This window comes from Rutilus rutilus (genome assembly GCF_951802725.1).
Source record: "Rutilus rutilus genome assembly, chromosome: 2".
Lineage (NCBI taxonomy): Eukaryota > Metazoa > Chordata > Actinopteri > Cypriniformes > Leuciscidae > Rutilus > Rutilus rutilus.
The window spans coordinates 61555646-61577464 of record NC_140210.1 but is presented as its reverse complement, the minus strand read 5'-3'; the positions used below and the strand labels follow the sequence as shown (position 1 = coordinate 61577464).

At 44.4% G+C, this 21819-nt stretch overlaps 4 protein-coding genes across 4 annotated transcripts in view; all 4 read left to right on the top strand.

The window, feature by feature from the left end:
- Window positions 1-125: 125 nt before the first annotated feature.
- LOC311280001 (uncharacterized protein) lies at window positions 126-2035 on the top strand (the record flags this gene model as incomplete). The annotated part of the gene is made up of 8 exons (XM_084391870.1): window positions 126-244; window positions 329-414; window positions 511-629; window positions 763-939; window positions 1462-1493; window positions 1584-1681; window positions 1799-1942; window positions 2010-2035. The coding sequence occupies exons 1-8, from the start codon at window positions 141-143 to the stop codon at window positions 2033-2035; spliced, it is 786 nt and encodes a 261-aa protein (XP_084247996.1). The 5' UTR covers window positions 126-140.
- Window positions 2036-3476: 1441 nt separating this feature from the next.
- LOC311279992 (uncharacterized protein) lies at window positions 3477-4725 on the top strand (the record flags this gene model as incomplete). Its single annotated transcript, XM_084391856.1, has 4 exons — window positions 3477-3580; window positions 3665-3750; window positions 3847-3965; window positions 4096-4725. 4 exons carry the CDS (start codon window positions 3477-3479, stop codon window positions 4318-4320), a joined length of 534 nt encoding a protein of 177 aa, XP_084247982.1. The 3' UTR covers window positions 4321-4725.
- LOC311279983 (uncharacterized protein) lies at window positions 4424-7434 on the top strand (the record flags this gene model as incomplete). Its single annotated transcript, XM_084391844.1, has 11 exons — window positions 4424-4432; window positions 4515-4546; window positions 4628-4725; window positions 4809-4837; window positions 4935-4956; window positions 5066-5093; window positions 5175-5259; window positions 5350-5496; window positions 6571-6767; window positions 6908-7008; window positions 7132-7434. The coding sequence occupies 11 exons, from the start codon at window positions 4424-4426 to the stop codon at window positions 7353-7355; spliced, it is 972 nt and encodes a 323-aa protein (XP_084247970.1). The 3' UTR covers window positions 7356-7434.
- A 1363-nt stretch (window positions 7435-8797) lies between these two features.
- Window positions 8798-21819, top strand: part of LOC311279977 (uncharacterized protein) — a gene marked incomplete at its 5' end in the record, with an annotated part of 20915 nt that continues 7893 nt past the window's right edge. The window contains 24 exons of the mRNA XM_084391835.1: window positions 8798-8823; window positions 9863-9947; window positions 10027-10173; window positions 10533-10741; window positions 10817-10941; window positions 10998-11110; window positions 11198-11353; window positions 11568-11776; window positions 11862-11947; window positions 12020-12147; window positions 12263-12388; window positions 12489-12682; window positions 13074-13162; window positions 13254-13381; window positions 13513-13631; window positions 14107-14224; window positions 14322-14537; window positions 15338-15508; window positions 15599-15748; window positions 16999-17048; window positions 17137-17266; window positions 17356-17438; window positions 17523-17652; window positions 18517-18707. Coding sequence (XP_084247961.1) covers window positions 8798-8823; window positions 9863-9947; window positions 10027-10173; window positions 10533-10741; window positions 10817-10941; window positions 10998-11110; window positions 11198-11353; window positions 11568-11776; window positions 11862-11947; window positions 12020-12147; window positions 12263-12388; window positions 12489-12682; window positions 13074-13162; window positions 13254-13381; window positions 13513-13631; window positions 14107-14224; window positions 14322-14537; window positions 15338-15508; window positions 15599-15748; window positions 16999-17048; window positions 17137-17266; window positions 17356-17438; window positions 17523-17652; window positions 18517-18707 — 3179 coding nt within the window. The remainder of the gene's footprint in view (window positions 8824-9862; window positions 9948-10026; window positions 10174-10532; window positions 10742-10816; window positions 10942-10997; window positions 11111-11197; window positions 11354-11567; window positions 11777-11861; window positions 11948-12019; window positions 12148-12262; window positions 12389-12488; window positions 12683-13073; window positions 13163-13253; window positions 13382-13512; window positions 13632-14106; window positions 14225-14321; window positions 14538-15337; window positions 15509-15598; window positions 15749-16998; window positions 17049-17136; window positions 17267-17355; window positions 17439-17522; window positions 17653-18516; window positions 18708-21819) is intronic.

The window sequence follows — 21819 nt, the reverse complement described above, 5'->3', positions numbered from 1 at the left end:
ATGGCAATAATTCCTCCTCATTACATCATCAGTCTCAGCCAATCAGAGGTGGTGATGTGTCCCAAGTGCTGGATGTGATTGGGGAGCTGAGATTGGAGCGCATCAGTCCTGACCAATGGAGTGACGTTACTTTCATCAGCATGTTGTTGGGTCAATATCTGAAGCCGTTTCTACCGTTCGTGTCACCATCCCTACTGCAGTGCACTAGCAGCAAAAACCTCAGCTGCCAAACTTACCAGCACATGTAAGAAAAGCATTTCCTCAACAATAGCTCAAGACTATCGTTGATAAGATGCTTTGTTCAACATTATTTCCAACCATTTCTCAGTCTGGCAGAGTTCCCGCTTATCAATGAGACGCAAGGAAGGAACATGGTGGAATTTTTCATCTTGCCCTTCCTCAGAAACGCAACAGGTGAGGTGGAGGTGTGCAGTGGTTTGAGGCAGAAGTCACTCATGTTGAGGTTCTGGAGTTCATGAAGCTGATTTTACTGTGTGTGTTGTGTGTCAGATGCAGGCTGTCTGTCGAGTGCCAACAACAGTGCTGAGTGGCTGCTGAAGAACTTTGGCTCGTTCGCTCGGTCTGTGTCTCTCACAGAACTGCTCTCCATCAACGCACACTTTGATCCCGTATGTATCTTCACATAAGATATAATCAAAGAACAAAGATGACAAGAAGGTTAAATAACCTCCAACATCATCACTGTTATCTGTAGAACTTTTCCACTCAGAGTTGCTTCCTTGTTCTTCTGTGTGTCTTTAGTTGGAGACCCTGGTCTATCTGTCTCCAGTGCAGATGGTTGGACTGATGGTTGTAGATCTACCTGGTCTTCCACAGAAAGAAGTCATCATCAATAGAGTGTTTGATCATCTGCTAGTGTCTCCTGTGGATCGAGGACTTCCTGATGTTCTTCAAAACCTGCTCTTACTCCCACAGACGGTAAAACTTACTGGGATGTTTTCAATGGCTCTGCTTCAAACCGTAGTGAGATGGCCATCCAGAAGGCAATTTTGGGCATCATGGGTGTGATTGTGACAAAGTCATTTCCAAAACAGTAGACAGCAAAATTATGAGGACTCATCCAATATTATAACAGAATTATGTGTCTCGTTAAACAATCCCAGAATACAATAAGGCAAATTTAGTGACATTTTTCATCTAACGGATGTTATTCAGGGTAGACGCCTTATTTTATTTTTCTACAAATGAAAATGAGGTTTTGTGGGAGAGACGTACAGTCTAATGCAACATTCAAAATGACTTTTTTAAACAATTCCGGGTGACAAAAGACTCTTAAAAACATGTTGTGAAAATGAAATGTTACACACGAGTCGCACAAGCCTAAATCAGAGCAACCCAAACAACAGACTGAGATGTGATTGTAGGTTAAATACGCAGTGGTCAGAGTTTGATGAATCAGATATGTGATGAAGGCACTGACGCCTGTTTGTGTTTCCTCAGACCGTAATACAGTGCAGCTCCCTCACACTGATGTAAGTGCACTTGAGCCTCTCCTGTCATCTTATTGAGTCTCTGGTGTCCCTTGTGATGAAATCTCCTCTAATCCTGTGTTTCTTTCTCAGTTTTGAGAGGCTGTTTCAGGCTCTACCTTCCCTGCCGTCAGACATGCAGACTCTGGTCTTCCACACAACTGGAGAACTCAAGAAGAAAGCAGTGCCAGGTGATTCCCAGTCTTTGTGTCTTCATCATCTCTCACTGTTGACTTCACTAGAAGATCAGCATGTTTCTCAGTATTTCTGATGGAATTCATGATCAAATGTGTGTCTCTTATTTACAGACTGCTCACTTCCTGAACCTCCACCTGCTCCAACAGTAAGAGATTGTTTTGACAAAAGTTTCCTTCTGAATCTCTTACAGTCCTACGGGATTCCTTTCATTAAATCACTCTTTAAAACCTCTTCACAAAGCTGCAAGATACACAGTACATAAAAACATTTTTTATTTACATTTAGTCTTTTATCTTGTTTTCCTGTGTTCATCTGTTTCAGTGTGTAATCACTCCAGTGAATGGTAAGTGCATTTATACTCTACGTTTGTTTCTAAAGTGAACTAATCAGGGCATCTGATCGAGTCCTTACGAATATTGCGATAATCTGAACCCTCATTCATCCACTACCAACCATCCTCAAGGTCTGAGCTCAGGGTTGCTGTGATCTCTGATCAGACTATTGAGTGTGCTATACTGGCATCTCTTGGTAGTGTATATATGCTTTATATATAAAATAGGTCCCCTCACACCTTCATGCTTTGCTCTGTATGACGCCAATTGCGAGCAGCCTGTTGAACAAGCACACGGAAACACAAGCGCTAAACGATTTTTAACACTTTAAAGATAATATCAAATTCATTTATTATGATTTTTACATTTCAGAAGGGTCAAGCCCAGGCGTTTTCAATTCTAGTAGATGTTTGACAAGGAATTTGAAAATAAGATTTGCTCAGCACTGGATATTGTTTAGAGGGACTTATTGAGTTGTGTTGAACAGCGTGTTGAACAGTGTTGAACGAGACTCGAGACTCAATGTCACTCGCTGGTCGTCACCTACTGCTGTCTCCATGTAACCAACAGAAACAGTCACTGATCAAATCTGCCAACAAGTCTGAACCAGTGTTGTTTTGATCAAGTTTATACTTTTATTACTTTCATTTAACCTTTTTGACTTGTCACATTTTAATTCAATGGTGCTATACTGAATCCTAATGAAATCCAGTAGCACTAATCAATGTTTTCTGATGAATTTAACAGCTACCAGAGTTTGTTCAGGAGTCAACAGGTACGAGCAAACACTCTTTTGTCCACTTTGACACTGTGACATCATCTATGAGACAGGAAGTGTTCATGAAATTGTAATGTCTTCCACAGTAATGAGACTCTCCTGTCCGCTGGTCTCGTGAGCGCCCCCTGTAGTATCGACCTGCAGCAGTACGCTTGCTCTCCGGTAAGAAGACGACAAGCAGAAAACTCTTTTACAATGAGCTGATATTGATGACTTTCTGGGGATCTACGTCCCTCCAGAGAGCAAATGTGCAGCAGTTTCTGGAATCATCATGATATTTCCTGAACTGTGATCTCCACTGATGAAATCCTTTGTGTTCGTAGCTCACAGGCTTCACTGCTGAAAACCTGGCTGGACTTCTGAAGTGTCAACTATTCAGCAGCAGCAGTTACTCCAAGGAGATCTGGAAGTTGCTTTTCACCAAAACAAACAATGTTCTCGATGGAGCCCTCAGCATCTTTTCCAGCACGGCAGCAAATATGGTAAATAAGCCTTGTACAACTCTGCTGTAGTGTTACTTGGAAGATTGACTGGGAATATGGCAATAATTCCTCCTCATTACATCATCAGTCTCAGCCAATCAGAGGTGATGTTGTGTCCCAAGTGCTGGATGTGATTGGGGAGCTGAGATTGGAGCGCATCAGTCCTGACCAATGGAGTGACGTTACTTTCATCAGCATGTTGTTGGGTCAATATCTGAAGCCGTTTCTACCGTTCGTGTCACCATCCCTACTGCAGTGCACTAGCAGCAAAAACCTCAGCTGCCAAACTTACCAGCACATGTAAGAAAAGCATTTCCTCAACAATAGCTCAAGACTATCGTTGATAAGATGCTTTGTTCAACATTATTTCCAACCATTTCTCAGTCTGGCAGAGTTCCCGCTTATCAATGAGACGCAAGGAAGGAACATGGTGGAATTTTTCATCTTGCCCTTCCTCAGAAACGCAACAGGTGAGGTGGAGGTGTGCAGTGGTTTGAGGCAGAAGTCACTCATGTTGAGGTTCTGGAGTTCATGGAGGTGATTTTACTGTGTGTGTTGTGTGTCAGATGCAGGCTGTCTGTCGAGTGCCAACAACAGTGCTGAGTGGCTGCTGAAGAACTTTGGCTCGTTCGCTCGGTCTGTGTCTCTCACAGAACTGCTCTCCATCAACGCACACTTTGATCCCGTATGCCTTTACTTCTTCATCAAAGAACATGATAGAAGAAGAAACACAATAATCTTGACGAACATCATCAGTGTTATCTGTAGAACTTTTCCTCTAATGTTTGCCTTCTTGTTCTTCTGTGTGTCTTTAGTTGGAGACCCTGGTCTATCTGTCTCCAGTGCAGATGGTTGGACTGATGGTTGTAGATCTACCTGGTCTTCCACAGAAAGAAGTCATCATCAATAGAGTGTTTGATCATCTTCTAATGTCTCCTGTGGATCGAGGACTTTCTGAAGTTCTCCAGCTCCTGTATGTTTACTCCATAAAGGTGAGAAGTGTTTCAGAGTTATGGCTGGAAGTCTTTGGCCATTTCTAGAACCGTCTCGGATCATACAGTAGAAGTTTTTCTGCAAACACTTTTCTGTGATTGATTGCATTGTAATATCATAGTTCTTCTTCCCTATTATGCTATCGATCTTATGTTTCGTGTTATTGCTGCTTCCAGCTATAGTCCTCTATATGGAAATAAATGAGTTTAATTTGTTTATGCACACTGGTTTTCTGTTCTAGAGTCCCCTCAGCTGTCAAACCAACCAGATAATGTAAGTGTTTATTAATAACCAAGAGTGGCTGAGACATCAATGTTCTGATCTTCTTGACTGCTTCTTCTCTGTTATAATCAGCTTCACGCGACTTGACCACATCCTGAGATCAGCAGTGGGCGATCTGGAGCCCGTCATCTGGGCGAGCGTTTATAACCTCAGTCTCACAGCTCCAGCAGGTCAGCGCCGTGCCATCTGTGCTTCTCTGAGCCATCATGTCTGTTCCCCGTGTGCCTTAATGCTGTTTCTGCCTTTCCCACAGGTTGCTCTCTACTCCCAGTTGTGGATGAGGTATGTCTGTTATTTAAAGTGAATCACGTTTTATGTTTACAGATTTCTAGCATTTAGTTCGGTACATTTCTCACCGTATTTGTCTTTTCCTCCACAGTGTCCTTTGACTCCATACAACGGTAGTCAGCGATTCCTCTTCATCTCTGTCACTGCGTGATCATGTGTGAGTGTGCAGTAATGTGTTGTGTGTCTGTGTGTGTGATGTTTTCCTCTGTTTGTGTATTTCAGTGACTCAAGTGTGTCGTGGAGTGGACAGGTAGAGTGAGGTTTTAATGACCGCTGTATTTTTCTGTTTCCCCGTCTCGACTTTGATTAATTGTGTCATCTCGGTCCTCAGTTCTGCATTACAGCTCTTCCTGAACAACGGAGATGCTGCAAAGAGGCTTTGTGACTTCAGTATCGCAGAATATGCATGTACCCCGGTAATCAGACATGAGTCTCTATCCCAGAATGCACCTCTCTGATCAGGCATGAGGCAGTTGTGTCAACAGTTGTGTTTGGATGTGCTTCAGGTGCTGAATGTCAGTGTGGAGCAGCTGGTGTCTGTGCTGGACTGTCACCTGTCCGCTGATGTCACCGGGTCACCTGAGAGCTGGAAGCTCCTCCTGACCAGAGTCTCGCAGCTGCTGGACGCCGCACTCATCACGCTCTCCAACAGGGTACGGGACAGCTGGAGTCACAGTCACTTCCCATGAAGCACTGCACAGCATGCCAGTGTGTTCATGACAAACGTTCTGACAAAAGTAGTAACATTTAACCCTTGTGCGTCAATTAAAACAGTTACACATAGTTCCATAGTGGACAAAAATGTCAATGTCTAAAAACTGCACAACTGGGAGCACAGACTTAAGTTTGGTCTCATTTTAAAGAAGATCCTTGGCAGATTATTGTTGAAGTAAAAAGTTTAAAAAGTAAAACAAAAAAAGTTATAGAGGTTTAAATTTATGAAAATGATTTATGAACATTATTTTATGTAAAATATATATTTTATGAAACGTGTTGAACGCTAAAACTGCTAAAAAATCAAAGCCATGAATGTGAAAAGTTGTGCTCCAAATTGGAGGTTGATATCTCAAAAAAGAGCTTTCAGTGAGATTTTGTTTTGGCGCAGTACCAAACCTTCCCCTTTAGATGCAGTAAAACTCGTGGTCACACACCAACACACACACACAATAATAGCTGCACAATTTATCCAACTGGCTCTATAATATGCAGAGGCAGAGAACAGGAATAAAGCCAGGATTTGCTTTATAGGCCAAACTTGAGAAAATGACACCATCTGGTAAAATAATAGTACGTATTGCAAACAGAAGGGAAAGTCTATTAACAAAGATTGCTTTATTTTATAGTTAAATTGAAAAAGATAAAAATGTCTATAAGGTCGCACAAGGGTTAAGAAACGTCCAACTAAAATGTTTCAAGCACAGAACTTCCATGATTGATGTATAGTAATGTATTTGTGCTAACACCTTGAGAACATTATTAGCTCTTTCCTCGCAGGCCAGATAACTGAACGGTAACTCTGAGAGAACCTTGCCGGAGCGTTAGCTCAAGCTTTGGGAACGTGATATGCTTAACAAAGTTAAATCTGAACTCATTTCAGCAGTGCTTTCTTGCACACCTGAACTGGGAGGCTCAATATGCCTGTGAACATCACAGAAATCATAGGATTCTATAATCTGAATTATGAACGTTAGTTTGAGGAAGTCTGCTCTGCTGTTGTCTGTGTTCAGCCGGCGTGGTGGAGCAGCAGCTCTGGCTCCGCTCTTCTGGATGCTCTGCGCGAGCTGCGGCTGGACAGACTCCCGGACGACGGCAGCGTCGCGCTCTGGCTTGGCCAGCATCTCCGACCGTTCCTGCCGGTCGCTTCGGGGCCGTTCCTGCAGTGTCTGCGCAGCAAGAGCTTCAGCTGTCAGAACTTCCAGACAGTGTAAGCACCAGATCTTCCTCACAATGCACAACACACCTCGCTTATGATTAGCACAGACTGTAATGAGAGCGCTGCTGTTTATGGTGAATCTGTGTCCGTGGAGTGTTATTGACGTGTGTGTGTGTGTGTGTGTGATGAAGGGTTGAGGCGTTCAGTGCAGGATTTCTCCATATGAATGACCTTCAGCGACAGCTAACAGTGACGGACTTCATCGTGCCGTTCCTCTCTCGACAGACAGCAGGTGAAGAACACACGCTCTTCTCCTTTGAGTTTCATTCCCCTGTCCTGCTCAGACTAGCTCATTACTGATGCTCTGCAGTGATGTGATGACTTTGAGTTCATGTGTGTGTGTGTGTTTGCTCAGGTGCGGCGTGTGTGTCCATCGACAGCTCTCAGTGGCTCATCCGTAACTTCGGCCAGTTTTCTGCAATCGTCCCTCTGAATCAGCTGATCTCACTCAACACACAGTTCAACCCGGTACAGGCAAAGTCAAAGAGACACTGCAAAACACAATCACTGTGTTCGTCAGCAATGTGTCGGTTTTCCTCGAAAACAAGATACATTAAACTGAGTAATTTTTATGTATAGGTTTACGTTTGTGAATGGAAGTATCATCAGATCCTGTCTTCCGCAGTGTGACACACATCTGAGTTTAATGGATTATTAGAAAAAAGAAAAAAATGTAGGGCAGGTACTTAGTTTTGTGCATCAGTTGCTGATTGGATGTTGAGATATGGGCGTGGCACTGAGCAGTGTATGCAGATGAGCGTGAGCTTTCAGGGGGCGGAGCTTAAACACACTCAGTGATTGGAGAATCCTGCATAGGTCACCAGAGAGAAGACTGACGCTTCGCTGGAAGATCCAGTCATGACATTTGATTAAACATTATGAGGCCAGAACATAACAGAACAAGAAACATATGCATGGATGAAATGGTCACAATATGATCTATAGCATGCATTTAGAAAATAGACAGGAAACTCTTTGCCAGCGGAGTACGAAACGTTATTCAGGATTTTCTCAGAACAAGTTTTGCTTCTCAAGTTCATTTGACTGGAGATGTTTGTAAGTGCAGAAGAGTCTAACCCTCATCCCTCTGTGTGCAGCTGAGCAGCCTGATCTCGCTCTCTCCAGAGCAGTTGGTTGGGCTGATGTTTGAGGATGTTCCTGGTCTTCCAGAGAAAGCTGTGGTCATCAATGCCGTGTTTGATCACCTGATCGCCTCTCCACAGGAACAGAGGATCCTCCCCACGCTTCACCTCATGGTGGAGTCATCAAAGACGGTAAAAGGGTTTTCCAGCACACTTTTACATCTCGTTCTCACTGCTGTCCAAGCATTAATGTGTGGACGGGTTTCTTTCAGACGAACATCTCCTGTGCGTCGTACCAAATCATGTGAGTGTGTTGTCGCATGCTGCGTGTGTTTCCAGTGTTGAATCTCACGCTCTCACACTCACATGTCTGTCTGTCTGTCTGCTAGTTTCCACCGTCTGGATCACCTGATGGTCCTCGTGTCTGTGAATCTGGAGACGGAGATTCTGAGGAGCAAATCGTCTCTGCTGCAGCGAGTCCCGCCGGGTGAGACACACTCCCCTTTGCTTTAAAGTCACGTAGTCACGTAGTCTGGGATCCCTCATATGTGAGTGTGTTGGACAGTAGCATGCTTCATATAAACTCATCAGTGTGTGTTCTTCTGTCTCAGGTTGTGTGAGCTCCAGCAGAGAGGTGAGTGTTGAAGATGCTCTGGTTACGGTTAGTTTTAAGCTGATGATTTAAGCTCTTTTGATGCTCATGTGAGTCTCTTCTGTCTCTCCCAGTGTGGCGTGACACCAGTGAACGGTCAGTATTCCTCTCTGAACCAGTTGAGTTGGGATTTCTGTCCTTAATTGTGCAAAATGTGAGCTGATGTCTCTCTCTCCCTCTCTCCCTCTCTCTCTCTCTCTCTCTCTCTCTCTCTCTCTCTCTCTCTCTCTCTCTCTCTCTCTCTCTCTCTCTCTCTCTCTCTCTCTCTGTCTCTCTCTCTCACAGAAATGGCAGTGTGCAGCAGTGTCAACAGGTGAAAACACCTTTAAGAACCCTTCAGATTATTTTGTAACTCAAACAGTCTTACTTTTAATCGATGCATTGATTACCCGAAGAAGAAAATTGCAGATTAATCAATTATCCGAAGAAAATAATCAGCCAATTAATCGATTATCAAAATAATCATTCATTTCAGGCCAAGTTCTGATTGGCCATCCCAGCTAACAGAAATACATTCATTTTGCTATTCATTTGCTAACATTTTGCTAACATTACCATTAAGTAAATAAAAATCCTGTTATGCGAAAGTTAACTTTTAACATTCCTTGTTAGCTGGAAAATGAGGCGTATCTATCTTCTGATTGGCTGTTTGAGGGCTTTCTGTGTTCTGATTGGCTGTTTTTAGAGTGTGTTCTGATTGGCTGTTTTTTATAGTGTCTGTGTTCTGATTGGCTGTTCTTAGAGTGTCTGTGTTCTGATTAGCTGTTCTTAGAGTGTCTGTGTTCTGATTGGCTGTTTTTAGAGTGCCTGTGTTGTGATTGGCTGTTTTTTATAGTGTCTGTGTTGTGATTGGCTGTTTTTAGAGTGTCTGTGTTCTGATTGGCTGTTCTTAGAGTGTCTGTGTTCTGATTGGCTGTTTTTAGAGTGCCTGTGTTGTGATTGGCTGTTCTTAGAGTGTCTGTGTTCTGATTGGCTGTTTTTAGAGTGCCTGTGTTCTGATTGTCTGTTTTTAGAGTTTCTGTGTTCTGATTGGCTGTTTTTTATAGTGTCTGTGTTCTGATTGGCTATTTTTTATAGTGTCTGTGTTCTGATTGGCTGTTTTTAGAGTGTCTGTGTTCTGGTTGGCTGTTTTTTATAGTGTCTGTGTTCTGATTGGCTGTTTTTAGAGTGTCTGTGTTCTGGTTGGTTGTTTTTAGAGTTTCTGTGTTCTGATTGGCTGTTTTTTATAGTGTCTGTGTTGCGATAGGCTGTTTTTAGAGTGTCTGTGTTCTGGTTGGTTGTTTTTAGAGTTTCTGTGTTGTGATTGGCAGTTTGATGCATATCTGTCATTCTCATGGTTGTGTGTGTTATAGCTCTGGTCTCTCGGTGTATCTCAGCTCGTCTCACGACAGCAGTCGGCTCTGTGAATTCAGCATCACACAGTACGCTTGTGCAGAGGTACTCAAACACACCCGTACACACACACTCTCTCTCTCTCTCTCTCTCTCTGTAAACGTGTGTTTTGTGTTGTGTTCAGTTGACAGATCTGAGCGCGCAGGACTTGGAGACGGTGTTGACATGCAGTCTCAATGGGAACGAAAGCGCGTCCGCAGAGACGTGGAAGCTGTTTACGCAGAAGGTCAACCCTGTGCTGGGTCCGGCGCTCGACCTGCTCGCCAACACGGTACAGACAACACACTCGCTCTGCCCGTCTCTCTCAGTCCAGTTCAGGCTTCTTCTACATCCAGATAAACCTGAACCCAGCTGTTCTCCATGTTTACACACTAAGGCTGGATTTTATTTAATATGCTCTTCTAAGTGAAGACTCTAACCTTTCTATTTGAAAATGGCCAAAAACTCTGTATTTGTATCTCAAAGATGTCTGACATGTCTGTAGAGAATGACAACAGTGGACCGACACTTAAGAAGCAATATTAAGAAATAAAGTACAACGTAATAAAGTACAAAATAAAAAAGCAGAGTAAAATAAGCAAGAATATCAGTGAGTAATTAAGAAGGATGAACTGTGTCTGTCTCCATCAGAGGCTGAATAAGTCCCGCCCCTCAGTGTCATTCTTGAATATGATTGGAGAAGTCACTCTGAGCTCCTTCAGCTCCACCCACCTGAGAGATGATTCGTTCGTCCAGCGCTGGTTTAACTCCAGGCTCCGCCCATTTTTACCCTTCGCCTCCGAGACGTTCCTGTCCTGTCTGTCCACCAGAGACTTCAGCTGTGACACCTTCAGGAGCGTGTGAGTTTACAACACACACACACACACACACGTGTTGCATGTTGACGCAGCTCTAAGACTTCGTCTCCTTCACAGTGTCCAGAGCTTCAGTCAGAGTTTTGACATCATGTCCGCCGAGACTCAAGCGAACGTCTACGTTGACTTCATCAAAGTCTTCCTCTCTAAGAACAGCACTGCAGGTTGGCGTCTCTCAGGAACAGGTGAACCTCAGGGTTTGTGGCTAGCGCTCAGCTGTGACGTGTTGCTCTGTGTTTAGGGTGTGTGGGCGTCTCTCAGGGCAGCTCTGATTGGCTGATCAGCAGCTTTGGACGGTTCTCGGTCTTCACCACAGTGACTGAGCTGCAGAGACTCAACCCCGGCTTCAGTGTGGTACGCACACACACACTCACAGCACAGCAGACATCCAGCAGGTACAGATGTTGACATGTGTTCACCTGTGTGTGTGTGTGTGTGCAGTTGGACACTCTGAGTCTGTTGAGCGTGAGACAGTTAGTGGAGGTTTCCAGCACTCCTGGAACTCTGTCCAGCGCCGCTGCCGTCCATAACCTCCTGCTCTACGTGCCGGACACACAGCTCACCACTTTCTACACTTCTCTCTCTGCAATGCTACAGGTGACGCGCACACACACACTCACACTCACACTCACACTCACACCAACACACACTCACACACTCTCTCTCTCTCTCTCATTAGTTGCAGCCCTAGTTTTGATCAACTGTTTTTGGAATATCTGTGTTCTGATTGGCTGTGTGTGTAGTATCTGTGTTCTGATGGGCTGTGTGTGTAGTATCTGTGTTCTGATTGGCTGTGGTCTATGTCTGTCAGAAGCAGGGTGTTGTTCTCCCTCCTCCAGTGAAGGAAGCGTTCCTGCAGCAGGTGTTTGACCGGGCCAATCTGACCACGTTATCAGATGATAATCTGCAGATCTGGATCCTGAACATACTGCCTCCGTTCATAGCGAACATTACAGTCCAACAAGTGACGACTTACTTCAGCGTCGTCCAGCAGCGACCCTGTCCGATCAGCCAGCAGGCGTAAGACTCACACACATGTGAACACACACACACACATGAACACACTCAGACTGTTGTGTGTACTCACCGTGGCTTGTTCTCACAGGGTGCAGCTGCTGAACTCGTCCAGCTCCACCTTCCAGCCCGCAACACAAGATCAGATCTACCAGCAGATCCTCGGCTCTCTCACAGGTGTCCGTCCACCCGTCCCTTCATCCATCCATGTGTTCATCACTCCATCCGCTCATCCCTCTGTCTCCACAGGCCCCACCCCGCTGCGTTGCTACAGCAACCAGAGCTACTACGCTTTCCTGACCTCATCCTTCATGAGTTTCCAGTTCCCGAATCTGAGCACCTTCCTGTCCCTGATGCCTCCAGCCCGCGTGCCAGAGGTCAGACCCGTCAGACCGTCTCCTTCCAATGATCACGATTAGATCCGATGATAGAGTCCTTCACGTGTTGACTGTTCAGTTGATGAGTGCTTCTGTTGTGTGACGTGTGTCTCAGCTGATGGAGTCGATGTCTCCAGTGGAGGTCAGCAGTCTCCTGAACCGCCCGAACGCTGTGGACGATGTTACCAGAATCTGCCAGTTCTTCACCATCTACCCGAAGACGCCCCAGTACTTGCAGACGGTACAGACATCTTACACTCCCTCGTTTAACAGCTTATGATTGACTGTGAAATGGCCGTATCGCTGCAGTGCATGAGTCTGTGTGTGTCCGTGTCCCGCAGGAGCCGCTGGGGTCACTGGCTTTGGCCCGGCAGGTGTTGTCCTGCGTGTGGCCTCAGGTTCTGAAGGTGGAGGTCCGGTCTGAGGTGGACCAGTGGTTCGAGTCTCGACTCGTTCAGTACCTGCCGCTGCTCACCTCACAGTTCATCAGCCCAGACGTCATGCGATATTCTTCCTGTCTCTCCTTCAAGAAGTTGTGAGTAGCACGTGTTCAACATGATTATAATAAGTGACAGTGTTGTGGAGCAGACACGAGCCTAAAGGTGTGGTCGTCACATAAGGGGGATTTCGGTGAGATTTCAGTATTGTCAATCATGTAGCAAAGATGAAGCTCACACCAAAGTCACTTTCAAACCAAGCAGATTTTTTGTTGGTGAACATGACGAGTTCACGTGAACACAAGCGAGATCTGCTCGGGGGTCTTTTCACCCTCATGCTAAACTCCCATTGAAATGACTGGATTCCACCCATGAGACTTCGCCAAGCAACTCTAAATGTGACGGCGGCTCAACTCCGTGCGTCAATAATGAAAACATTATATCTGAGTGTTGAAATTTTCAACACATTTCGTGTGTTTCTCTGTTCAGTGTTTCAGTGATGGCTAAATATAACTTCAGTGCAGCAGAGTTCACTCAGAGAGACGTCTACAGCACCATCCTGGTCTACCTGAACACCTGTGAGTTACGGCTGATGGATTGCATGATTGATTCTGCTGTCTAATGATAATGAAGATTCGTCGGTGAGCCGTGTTTGTCATGTGTTCTCAGCGTCAGCTCCTAGATGTTATAACGCCTCGAACCCCGATCTCAACTCCACCGCCTGGTTCGCCGACTACATCTCCGTCTTCTTGAGCTTCATCACGCTGGATGACCTGCTCCTCTTCGCCCCCATTCAGGTGTGACAACGGTTTGAAGGACTCGCCCAGTTCAAAATGATAACTTTGTCCTCATTTATTCACTCTCATGTTGTTCCAAACCAGTTTGACTGTTTTCTTTTGTGGGACTCAAAAACGTGTTTGTTTTTCAGCCGTTCCTGGAGAACCCGGAGAACCTGCAGCTCTTCGGTCAGATCGGCGTTCCGGACGACGTCATGGAGAAATACACGAGTCTGCTGTTCGAGCGGAATCCGTTCTTCAGCGCCTACTAGTGAGAGACATCAACAATAACCATCCTTAATCGCATCTCACTAAACTACACTTTGGTTTCTAAAGGGGGTTTTCATAGCAATGTCATAGAAGAACCATTTCGGGTTCCTCAAATATCATCTCAGCGATCAGTTCTTAAAAGAACCATTTTTATTCTTTGAGTGAAGAACATTTCAATAATCTATACAACCTTTTCCCACTAACCTTTTGTGCAATGGAAAGACTCTATGGATGTTAAAGTATCTTCATGGAACCATCAAGAACCTTTTTTTTAACAGTGTACCATTTGAAAAGACTGCTCTGGTTTGATGGTTTTAGGGAAGTGTTGGCCACTCGACTGTGAGAAACCAACGAAACTGGTTGAAGCTGTCGTTTCAGCAGAACTGTGACACTGGCATTAGTTTGAAGCCAGGGTGTTTGTAGAAGACGCCCTGATGAGCTTTACCAGCTTCATCGTGATGTTTGTGTGTTTACAGTCTGCCTATGACGCTCCGCTGCTCGGCTCCTGCGAGCTCCTTCCTTCAGTTGAGTGCGGAGCAGTTGAAGAACGTCTCTTCCAGCATCCATCAGAACTGCACCAACATCCAACCCGACGTACGTACAAGAGTGTGTGTGTGTGTGTGTGTGTGTGTCAGAAACAAGCTCTATACAAGCTAAATGCATGATTGTGTGTGTGTGTGTGTGTGCGCAGGTGTCAGCGGCTCTGGCGAGCAATGCGGCCAATCTGACGGTGGACTCTATCCAGGCTCTGGGTCAGTCGAGCACGGGTTTGAGCACGGCTCAGATCAGCGGCGCCGGAGGGAATGTTCTGTTCAGCGCTCTGTCTGTGCTCACACTCGTACAGGGCTGGAACCTCGATCAGGCCATGATGATCATACAAACCCTGCTGTCGTCTGGACTCTACCAGGTACATCCCCCAGTGACGCTTCAGAGCCAACGCTGAATCAACCGCTTGCGTCTCCGAGGAACTCCTGAATGGATCAGTGTTGTTGACAAAATCGTCATATCAGTGATTTATTGAGTAGGAACTCTTTTGAGTCGGCACTTATTCTGAATAAATACTACTTTGTGACCGCTAAAAAGTATGTTCGATATAGTATTAATGTAATCCGGATGTAACACATTTAGCATGTTGTCATTATGTGATCTACCAGCGTCTCTTCACTGCCATTCATTAATCCTCTCCCGTGGCCTCATGGGACAGTAAAGTGTCCATCGTATGCACACTTCAGAATCTCACCAGGAGTAGTAGGTCATCCGATTACTGTGATTTCGGACATGCTGGTTTTCTTTTTTGCCTATTATATAGTAGGGAAGTATGCGATTTCAGATGCAGCTTCAGTGTTGTTGAGTCGATGATTCAGTGACTCACTCATACAGATTCTTTGGCCTTCCTCAATCTACTCGGCCTCCGTTACAGATGCTTCAAAATTCAGCAGCCAGGTTATTAACAGGGACTAAGAATGGATCATATCTCCCATGTCCTTGCCTCAGTGCATTGGCTCCCTATAAAGTTTAGAGTCGACTTTAAGATTCTTCTTCTCGCATTCAAGGCACTGCACAGTTCGGCCCCGGATTATATTTGTGGACTTGTTAGTTTGTATTGTGTTGTAAAGCATCAACTACAGTTGTGTTAAACTGGAGCTGTATAAATGAATAAACGTGACTAGATGTACCAATACACATCTGTGTCTCTGTCCACGGCAGATTGACAGTGCGGACGGACTGGTGGGATTGGGTTCGCTGATCATTGGTGTACAAACATCAGTCATCTACGGTTTCTCAGGAAATGTGTTGCTTCTGGCCATGAAATCTCAATCATTCTTGGCCAATGTCATCGGCGCACCCATTATTCTCCAACAGACCATTGTCAGCCAGGTAACTAACACACACACACACACACACACACACACACACACGAGTACGTCTCAGGTTTGTCTCGTGACGTCTCTCTCTGTCTCTCTCTAGATCATCTCTGTGAACAGCTCGTCTGACGGCGTCATCACAAACGTTCCTGACCTGATGGCGACGGAGATCCCGCGCAACTTCCTGCTAAGCGTGTCGTCCTCCTCCGCGGTGGTGCAGATGGTCAATCAGAAGACGTGGAAACACGAGCAGGTACGTCAGGCTCGTCACCAATCTGAGAATAAAGACCCTTCATCTGTTGGACCTTTCAGAGTTTCCCATCAACAGATCAGTTTATGGATTTAGTTTTAATTAAAAAATATCTATATTTATGAATTAGACAGCTAGTAAACATACTTCATATCATGAGAAAACAATTATTTATCCCATTAAATAGGAAAGTATGTCATTATTTAAACAAGACCTATAATGCCCTTTTACAAAGTCTTGATGTTGTTTTTAGAGAACACAAGCACAGGTTTTCATGCTTGAATGTTCAAAAACATGTTCATTTCCCCATATTTATCATTAGCTTTGATTCCATTCACCTATTTATATGCACGTTTTTGGATATTGCATAAAAAAACGCTGAATGGAAACCCCAAGATGCGTGTAAATTCAAAAAATGTGCATAAAAGTACATTTTTTATCCATTCTGAAAACATATGCATAAACTACAATGGAAACATTTACCAAAAAAATTCCTCGATGGACATCAAAAAAGTCATGTGACTGCGATGGGACGGCATAACTGGACCAACCAGCGGACCGATCTCACTGCACAGCATCTGAAATGCCTGAGCAAACTCTGTTGTCAGAGTGGTTCAGTATAATCTCCTCCCAGAACTTACACGACTGAGTTCCCAAACAGCGGGATCTGCCTCAGAAAGCAAGATAACACGTTTATTGATTAGCCATTGTTGCAGCTCCGCTCTTCCCAGTCTGTCAGTAACGCTCTGTTTAGTTCCTGTCTCTATGAAACCCCTCCCTCTGAAAAGCACACTGTGTTCTGATTGGTCGGCTGGATCAGTGCGTTCTGATTGGTCGAGCGCTTCGAGTGTGTTTGGGAAATGTCCCGCCCCTTACCATAACCACTAGTTTAACACACTACTAACTAACTCAACCAGGCCCCGCCCCTTTATTCTGCGTATGAATTTTTTAAATGAGGGATATTGTGACGTGTTCGTTCCCGAAAGAAACTCAATGGAGGTGTTTCAGGAGTTCAGAAACACTGACTCTGATATAGAGAAGAACTCCCACTGGAGGGACTTTGGAAACATTTTTCATGCTCAAACATCAACATTACACACTAAAGAAAGTTGAACGTGTGGAGCATAATAGGGCCTCTATAAGACACTCCTCAGGAACGCTGGAGTTCGATATAGAACCTCATTGAACCTTTTTCCTAAGAGTGCATGTTCTGTCAGAAATGAAAATGACATGTTGAGATTTCTTCCTCTCAGGCCGTTTTGCTCTTCGAAACCGTCGCGGCGGAGTTCAGCGACCCGGACGCGTGAGTGAATAGAGTTATCATCATCATTATCATCAGTCAGACTGGATGGTGAGGCTGTAGTTCTGACCGGATGTTGGTGTTTGTGCAGCATGTCTTTCCAGGTGCTGCAGGGTTTCACCTGTTCTCGAATCCAGAGCTTCAGCATTAGCAAAACCATGAGTCTGATCCGCGGCTGCCGGCAGCGAGGCAACCAGACGCTCGTCCTGCAGGAGTCACAGGTGAACACAGACACTATCCTCAGAAATCTGCTCTGGGTGACCTCAAACCCTGTTTAAAGAAGATGTGTGTGTGTGTGTGTGTCCTTCAGCTGACCTGCATGTACTACTACATCAAGAGTGCTGACCTGAACGCCTTCTCTCAGTATCCCGCCGAAGTGCTCATCTACTACAAGTACGTCAGCAGCATTACTGGTGCTCATGGAGGAGCTGCTGAAGACTGGCTCATCACACGCTTGTTTGTCTGCTTGTGTTGCAGTTACTCAATGATTGACAGATCTCTGTGCCGCTCGTATTTCTCGTCTCTGGGAACGGCCAACTTCTCAGTGCTGTCCAGCGCTCTGTCCTTCAAGAAGCAAGTCCTGTTCAGCAGCGCCAGGGAGTGTCTGGTGAGCGCAAACACACAAATCGTGATCATATTTCAGCTTTTTGCATTCATTTTTACAGTCCAAAAATATTTAGGCCTAAATGTAAGATTGGAAATGGAAAAAGTGCTCTTTCAGGATCTCTGTGCTCTCGGTTCCACTCATGAGGACAAACAATCCAAGGCACTCGAGTAGTTAGTTTTTAGAAAAATATAAAAAGCCTTTATTCTTTCATGGCTTAGATTTTAAAAACAGGTGACAAGCAACGGCACACCTACATGTTGTGGCCAATCAGCCTTCATCAGGGTGTGTGTGACAAACACATTTAGAGTTCTTTTAAACAGCAATCAGTTAATCACACGGCAATCATGCGGCACAGGACAAACAGAAGAGAGGAAGCTCAAATATTACAAAGAAAATATATCTCAACAAAAACATGACTAAACCAAGCAACAAAAAAAAAGGTATTGATTACAAATACATTATCATAGATAAATAAATTGAATATCTGTATCAAAATCCACAAGTCAAAAATATCATAAATGAAATAAAGTATGCAAATCAGAATCAACAAATCAATAATGTATTCTCAATCCCAAAACTTTATATTTAAGGAAAAAATCATAATTATATACAGATTCGATTTATGCGTTTGAATTGCATATAATCACTTTGTATCACACAGTTTTAACATAAACTAATAAACTTATTGTGATGCGTGTTTGTCAGTCATACATAAATTCAAATGGATTAGAATCAGCATAAATCTGTTCATTGTGAAAACAATTAAACTTATTCAAATATGGAACAATATTCCTTTAGTTGGAGTGTTCCCACTGTAAAGTGTAAGGCTGCATTAGCATTAGCTAACGTGAGCTGGTGTTTCAGGGAATCTCGGGCTTCAGCATCACTCAGGCGCAGCTGGAGGTTCTGGGCGGCATGTGCTGCTTCCTGAGCGCCGACTACATCCAGAACTCAGACCCGTACGTGCTGGAGAAACTCAAACAGTGTCAGGATTTATCGTCTCAGCAGATCTCTGGGGTCGAGACTGTCCTACTGAGAGGAAACACCACCTACGGGTACAAACTCACTCGCACACGCCACTCAAGGCCGTTCCCACCAACGACGATAACTGTACCGATAACCGTCACGATATAGTTTAAATAGGGCTGTCAAAATTAACTTAACGCATGCCATTAATTTTTTCAGTTTAACGCATTAAAAATATTGAACGCAATTAATGCATCATCTGTTTTTTAGTTATAAAAAATGTTTTTCGTAGTTATTGTTACAGTTATCATTATAGCTATTGTTATAGTTATCGTTATAGTAATTGTTATAGTTATCGTTATAGTGGTTTTCTGCTGGTGTGGACACTAATATAGTTATTGTTATAGTTATCGTTATAGTTATCGTTATCGTTATAGCTGTCGTCTGCTGGTGTGGACACTAATATAATTATCGTTATAGTTATCGTTATAGTTATCGTTATAGCTGTCGTCTGCTGGTGTTGATACTAATATAGTTATTGTTATAGTTATAGTTATCGTTATAGTTATCGTTATAGCTGTCGTCTGCTGGTGTGGACACTAATATAATTATCGTTATAGTTATCGTTATCGTTATAGCTGTTGTCTGCTGGTGTTGATACTAATATAGTTATCGTTATTGAATCGATTCTGAGCTTATTGTTTAACAGCAGATGGCGCTGTGTGCTCTAGAAACAGTCGTACCTCTGCTTGCTTCCAATGCCTTACTCAAACCACTTGAATCTTCTAAAAAATAATCATTCATAAAGTTTGAAAAGGTTGAAGCGAATTACAAGGGTGTTTGCAGTGGCTGTTTACATTAATCCCGCATCATAAAAGCATTAAAAAACTAGCCTAGAGTGCCATCTGCTGTTAAAAACTAGCCTAGAGCGCCCTCTGCTGTTAAAAACTAGCCTAGAGCGCCATCTGCTGTTAAAAACTAGCCTAGAGCGTCATCTGCTGTTAAACACTAGCCTAGAGCGTCATCTGCTGTTAAACACTAGCCTAGAGCGTCATCTGCTGTTAAACACTAGCCTAGAGCGTCATCTGCTGTTAAACACTAGCCTAGAGCGCCCTCTGCTGTTAAAAACTAGCCTAGAGCGTCATCTGCTGTTATAAACTAGCCTAGAGCGCCCTCTGCTGTTAAAAACTAGCCTAGAGCGCCATCTGCTGTTAAACACTAGCCTAGAGCGCCATCTGCTGTTAAACACTAGCCTAGAGCGTCATCTGCTGTTAAACACTAGCCTAGAGCGCCATCTGCTGTTAAACACTAGCCTAGAGCGTCATCTGCTGTTAAACACTAGCCTAGAGCGTCATCTGCTGTTAAACACTAGCCTAGAGCGCCATCTGCTGTTAAAAACTAGCCTAGAGCGTCATCTGCTGTTATAAACTAGCCTAGAGCGCCCTCTGCTGTTAAAAACTAGCCTAGAGCGCCATCTGCTGTTAAAAACTAGCCTAGAGCGTCATCTGCTGTTATAAACTAGCCTAGAGCGCCATCTGCTGTTAAACACTAGCCTAGAGCGTCATCTGCTGTTATAAACTAGCCTAGAGCGTCATCTGCTGTTAAAAACTAGCCTAGAGCGTCATCTGCTGTTATAAACTAGCCTAGAGCGCCATCTGCTGTTATAAACTAGCCTAGAGCGTCATCTGCTGTTAAACACTAGCCTAGAGCGTCATCTGCTGTTATAGACTAGCCTAGAGCGTCATCTGCTGTTAAAAACTAGCCTAGAGCGTCATCTGCTGTTGAACACTAGCCTAGAGCGTCATCTGCTATTATAAACTAGCCTAGAGCGCCATCTGCTGTTGAAAACTAGCCTAGAGCGTCATCTGCTGTTATAAACTAGCCTAGAGCGCCCTCTGCTGTTAAACACTAGCCTAGAGCGTCATCTGCTGTTAAACACTAGCCTAGAGCGTCATCTGCTGTTGAAAACTAGCCTAGAGCGTCATCTGCTGTTATAAACTAGCCTAGAGCGTCATCTGCTGTTATAAACTAGCCTAGAGCGTCATCTGCTGTTAAAAACTAGCCTAGAGCGCCATCTGCTGTTATAAACTAGCCTAGAGCGTCATCTGCTGTTAAAAACTAGCCTAGAGCGTCATCTGCTGTTAAAAACTAGCCTAGAGCGCCCTCTGCTGTTAAACACTAGCCTAGAGCGTCATCTGCTGTTAAAAACTAGCCTAGAGCGCCCTCTGCTGTTAAAAACTAGCCTAGAGCGCCATCTGCTGTTAAAAACTAGCCTAGAGCGTCATCTGCTGTTAAACACTAGCCTAGAGCGTCATCTGCTGTTAAACACTAGCCTAGAGCGTCATCTGCTGTTAAACACTAGCCTAGAGCGTCATCTGCTGTTAAACACTAGCCTAGAGCGCCCTCTGCTGTTAAAAACTAGCCTAGAGCGTCATCTGCTGTTATAAACTAGCCTAGAGCGCCCTCTGCTGTTAAAAACTAGCCTAGAGCGCCATCTGCTGTTAAACACTAGCCTAGAGCGCCATCTGCTGTTAAACACTAGCCTAGAGCGTCATCTGCTGTTAAACACTAGCCTAGAGCGCCATCTGCTGTTAAACACTAGCCTAGAGCGTCATCTGCTGTTAAACACTAGCCTAGAGCGCCATCTGCTGTTAAAAACTAGCCTAGAGCGTCATCTGCTGTTATAAACTAGCCTAGAGCGCCCTCTGCTGTTAAAAACTAGCCTAGAGCGCCATCTGCTGTTAAAAACTAGCCTAGAGCGTCATCTGCTGTTATAAACTAGCCTAGAGCGCCATCTGCTGTTAAACACTAGCCTAGAGCGTCATCTGCTGTTATAAACTAGCCTAGAGCGTCATCTACTGTTAAAAACTAGCCTAGAGCGTCATCTGCTGTTATAAACTAGCCTAGAGCGCCATCTGCTGTTATAAACTAGCCTAGAGCGTCATCTGCTGTTAAACACTAGCCTAGAGCGTCATCTGCTGTTATAGACTAGCCTAGAGCGTCATCTGCTGTTAAAAACTAGCCTAGAGCGTCATCTGCTGTTGAACACTAGCCTAGAGCGTCATCTGCTGTTATAAACTAGCCTAGAGCGCCATCTGCTGTTGAAAACTAGCCTAGAGCGTCATCTGCTGTTATAAACTAGCCTAGAGCGCCCTCTGCTGTTAAACACTAGCCTAGAGCGTCATCTGCTGTTAAACACTA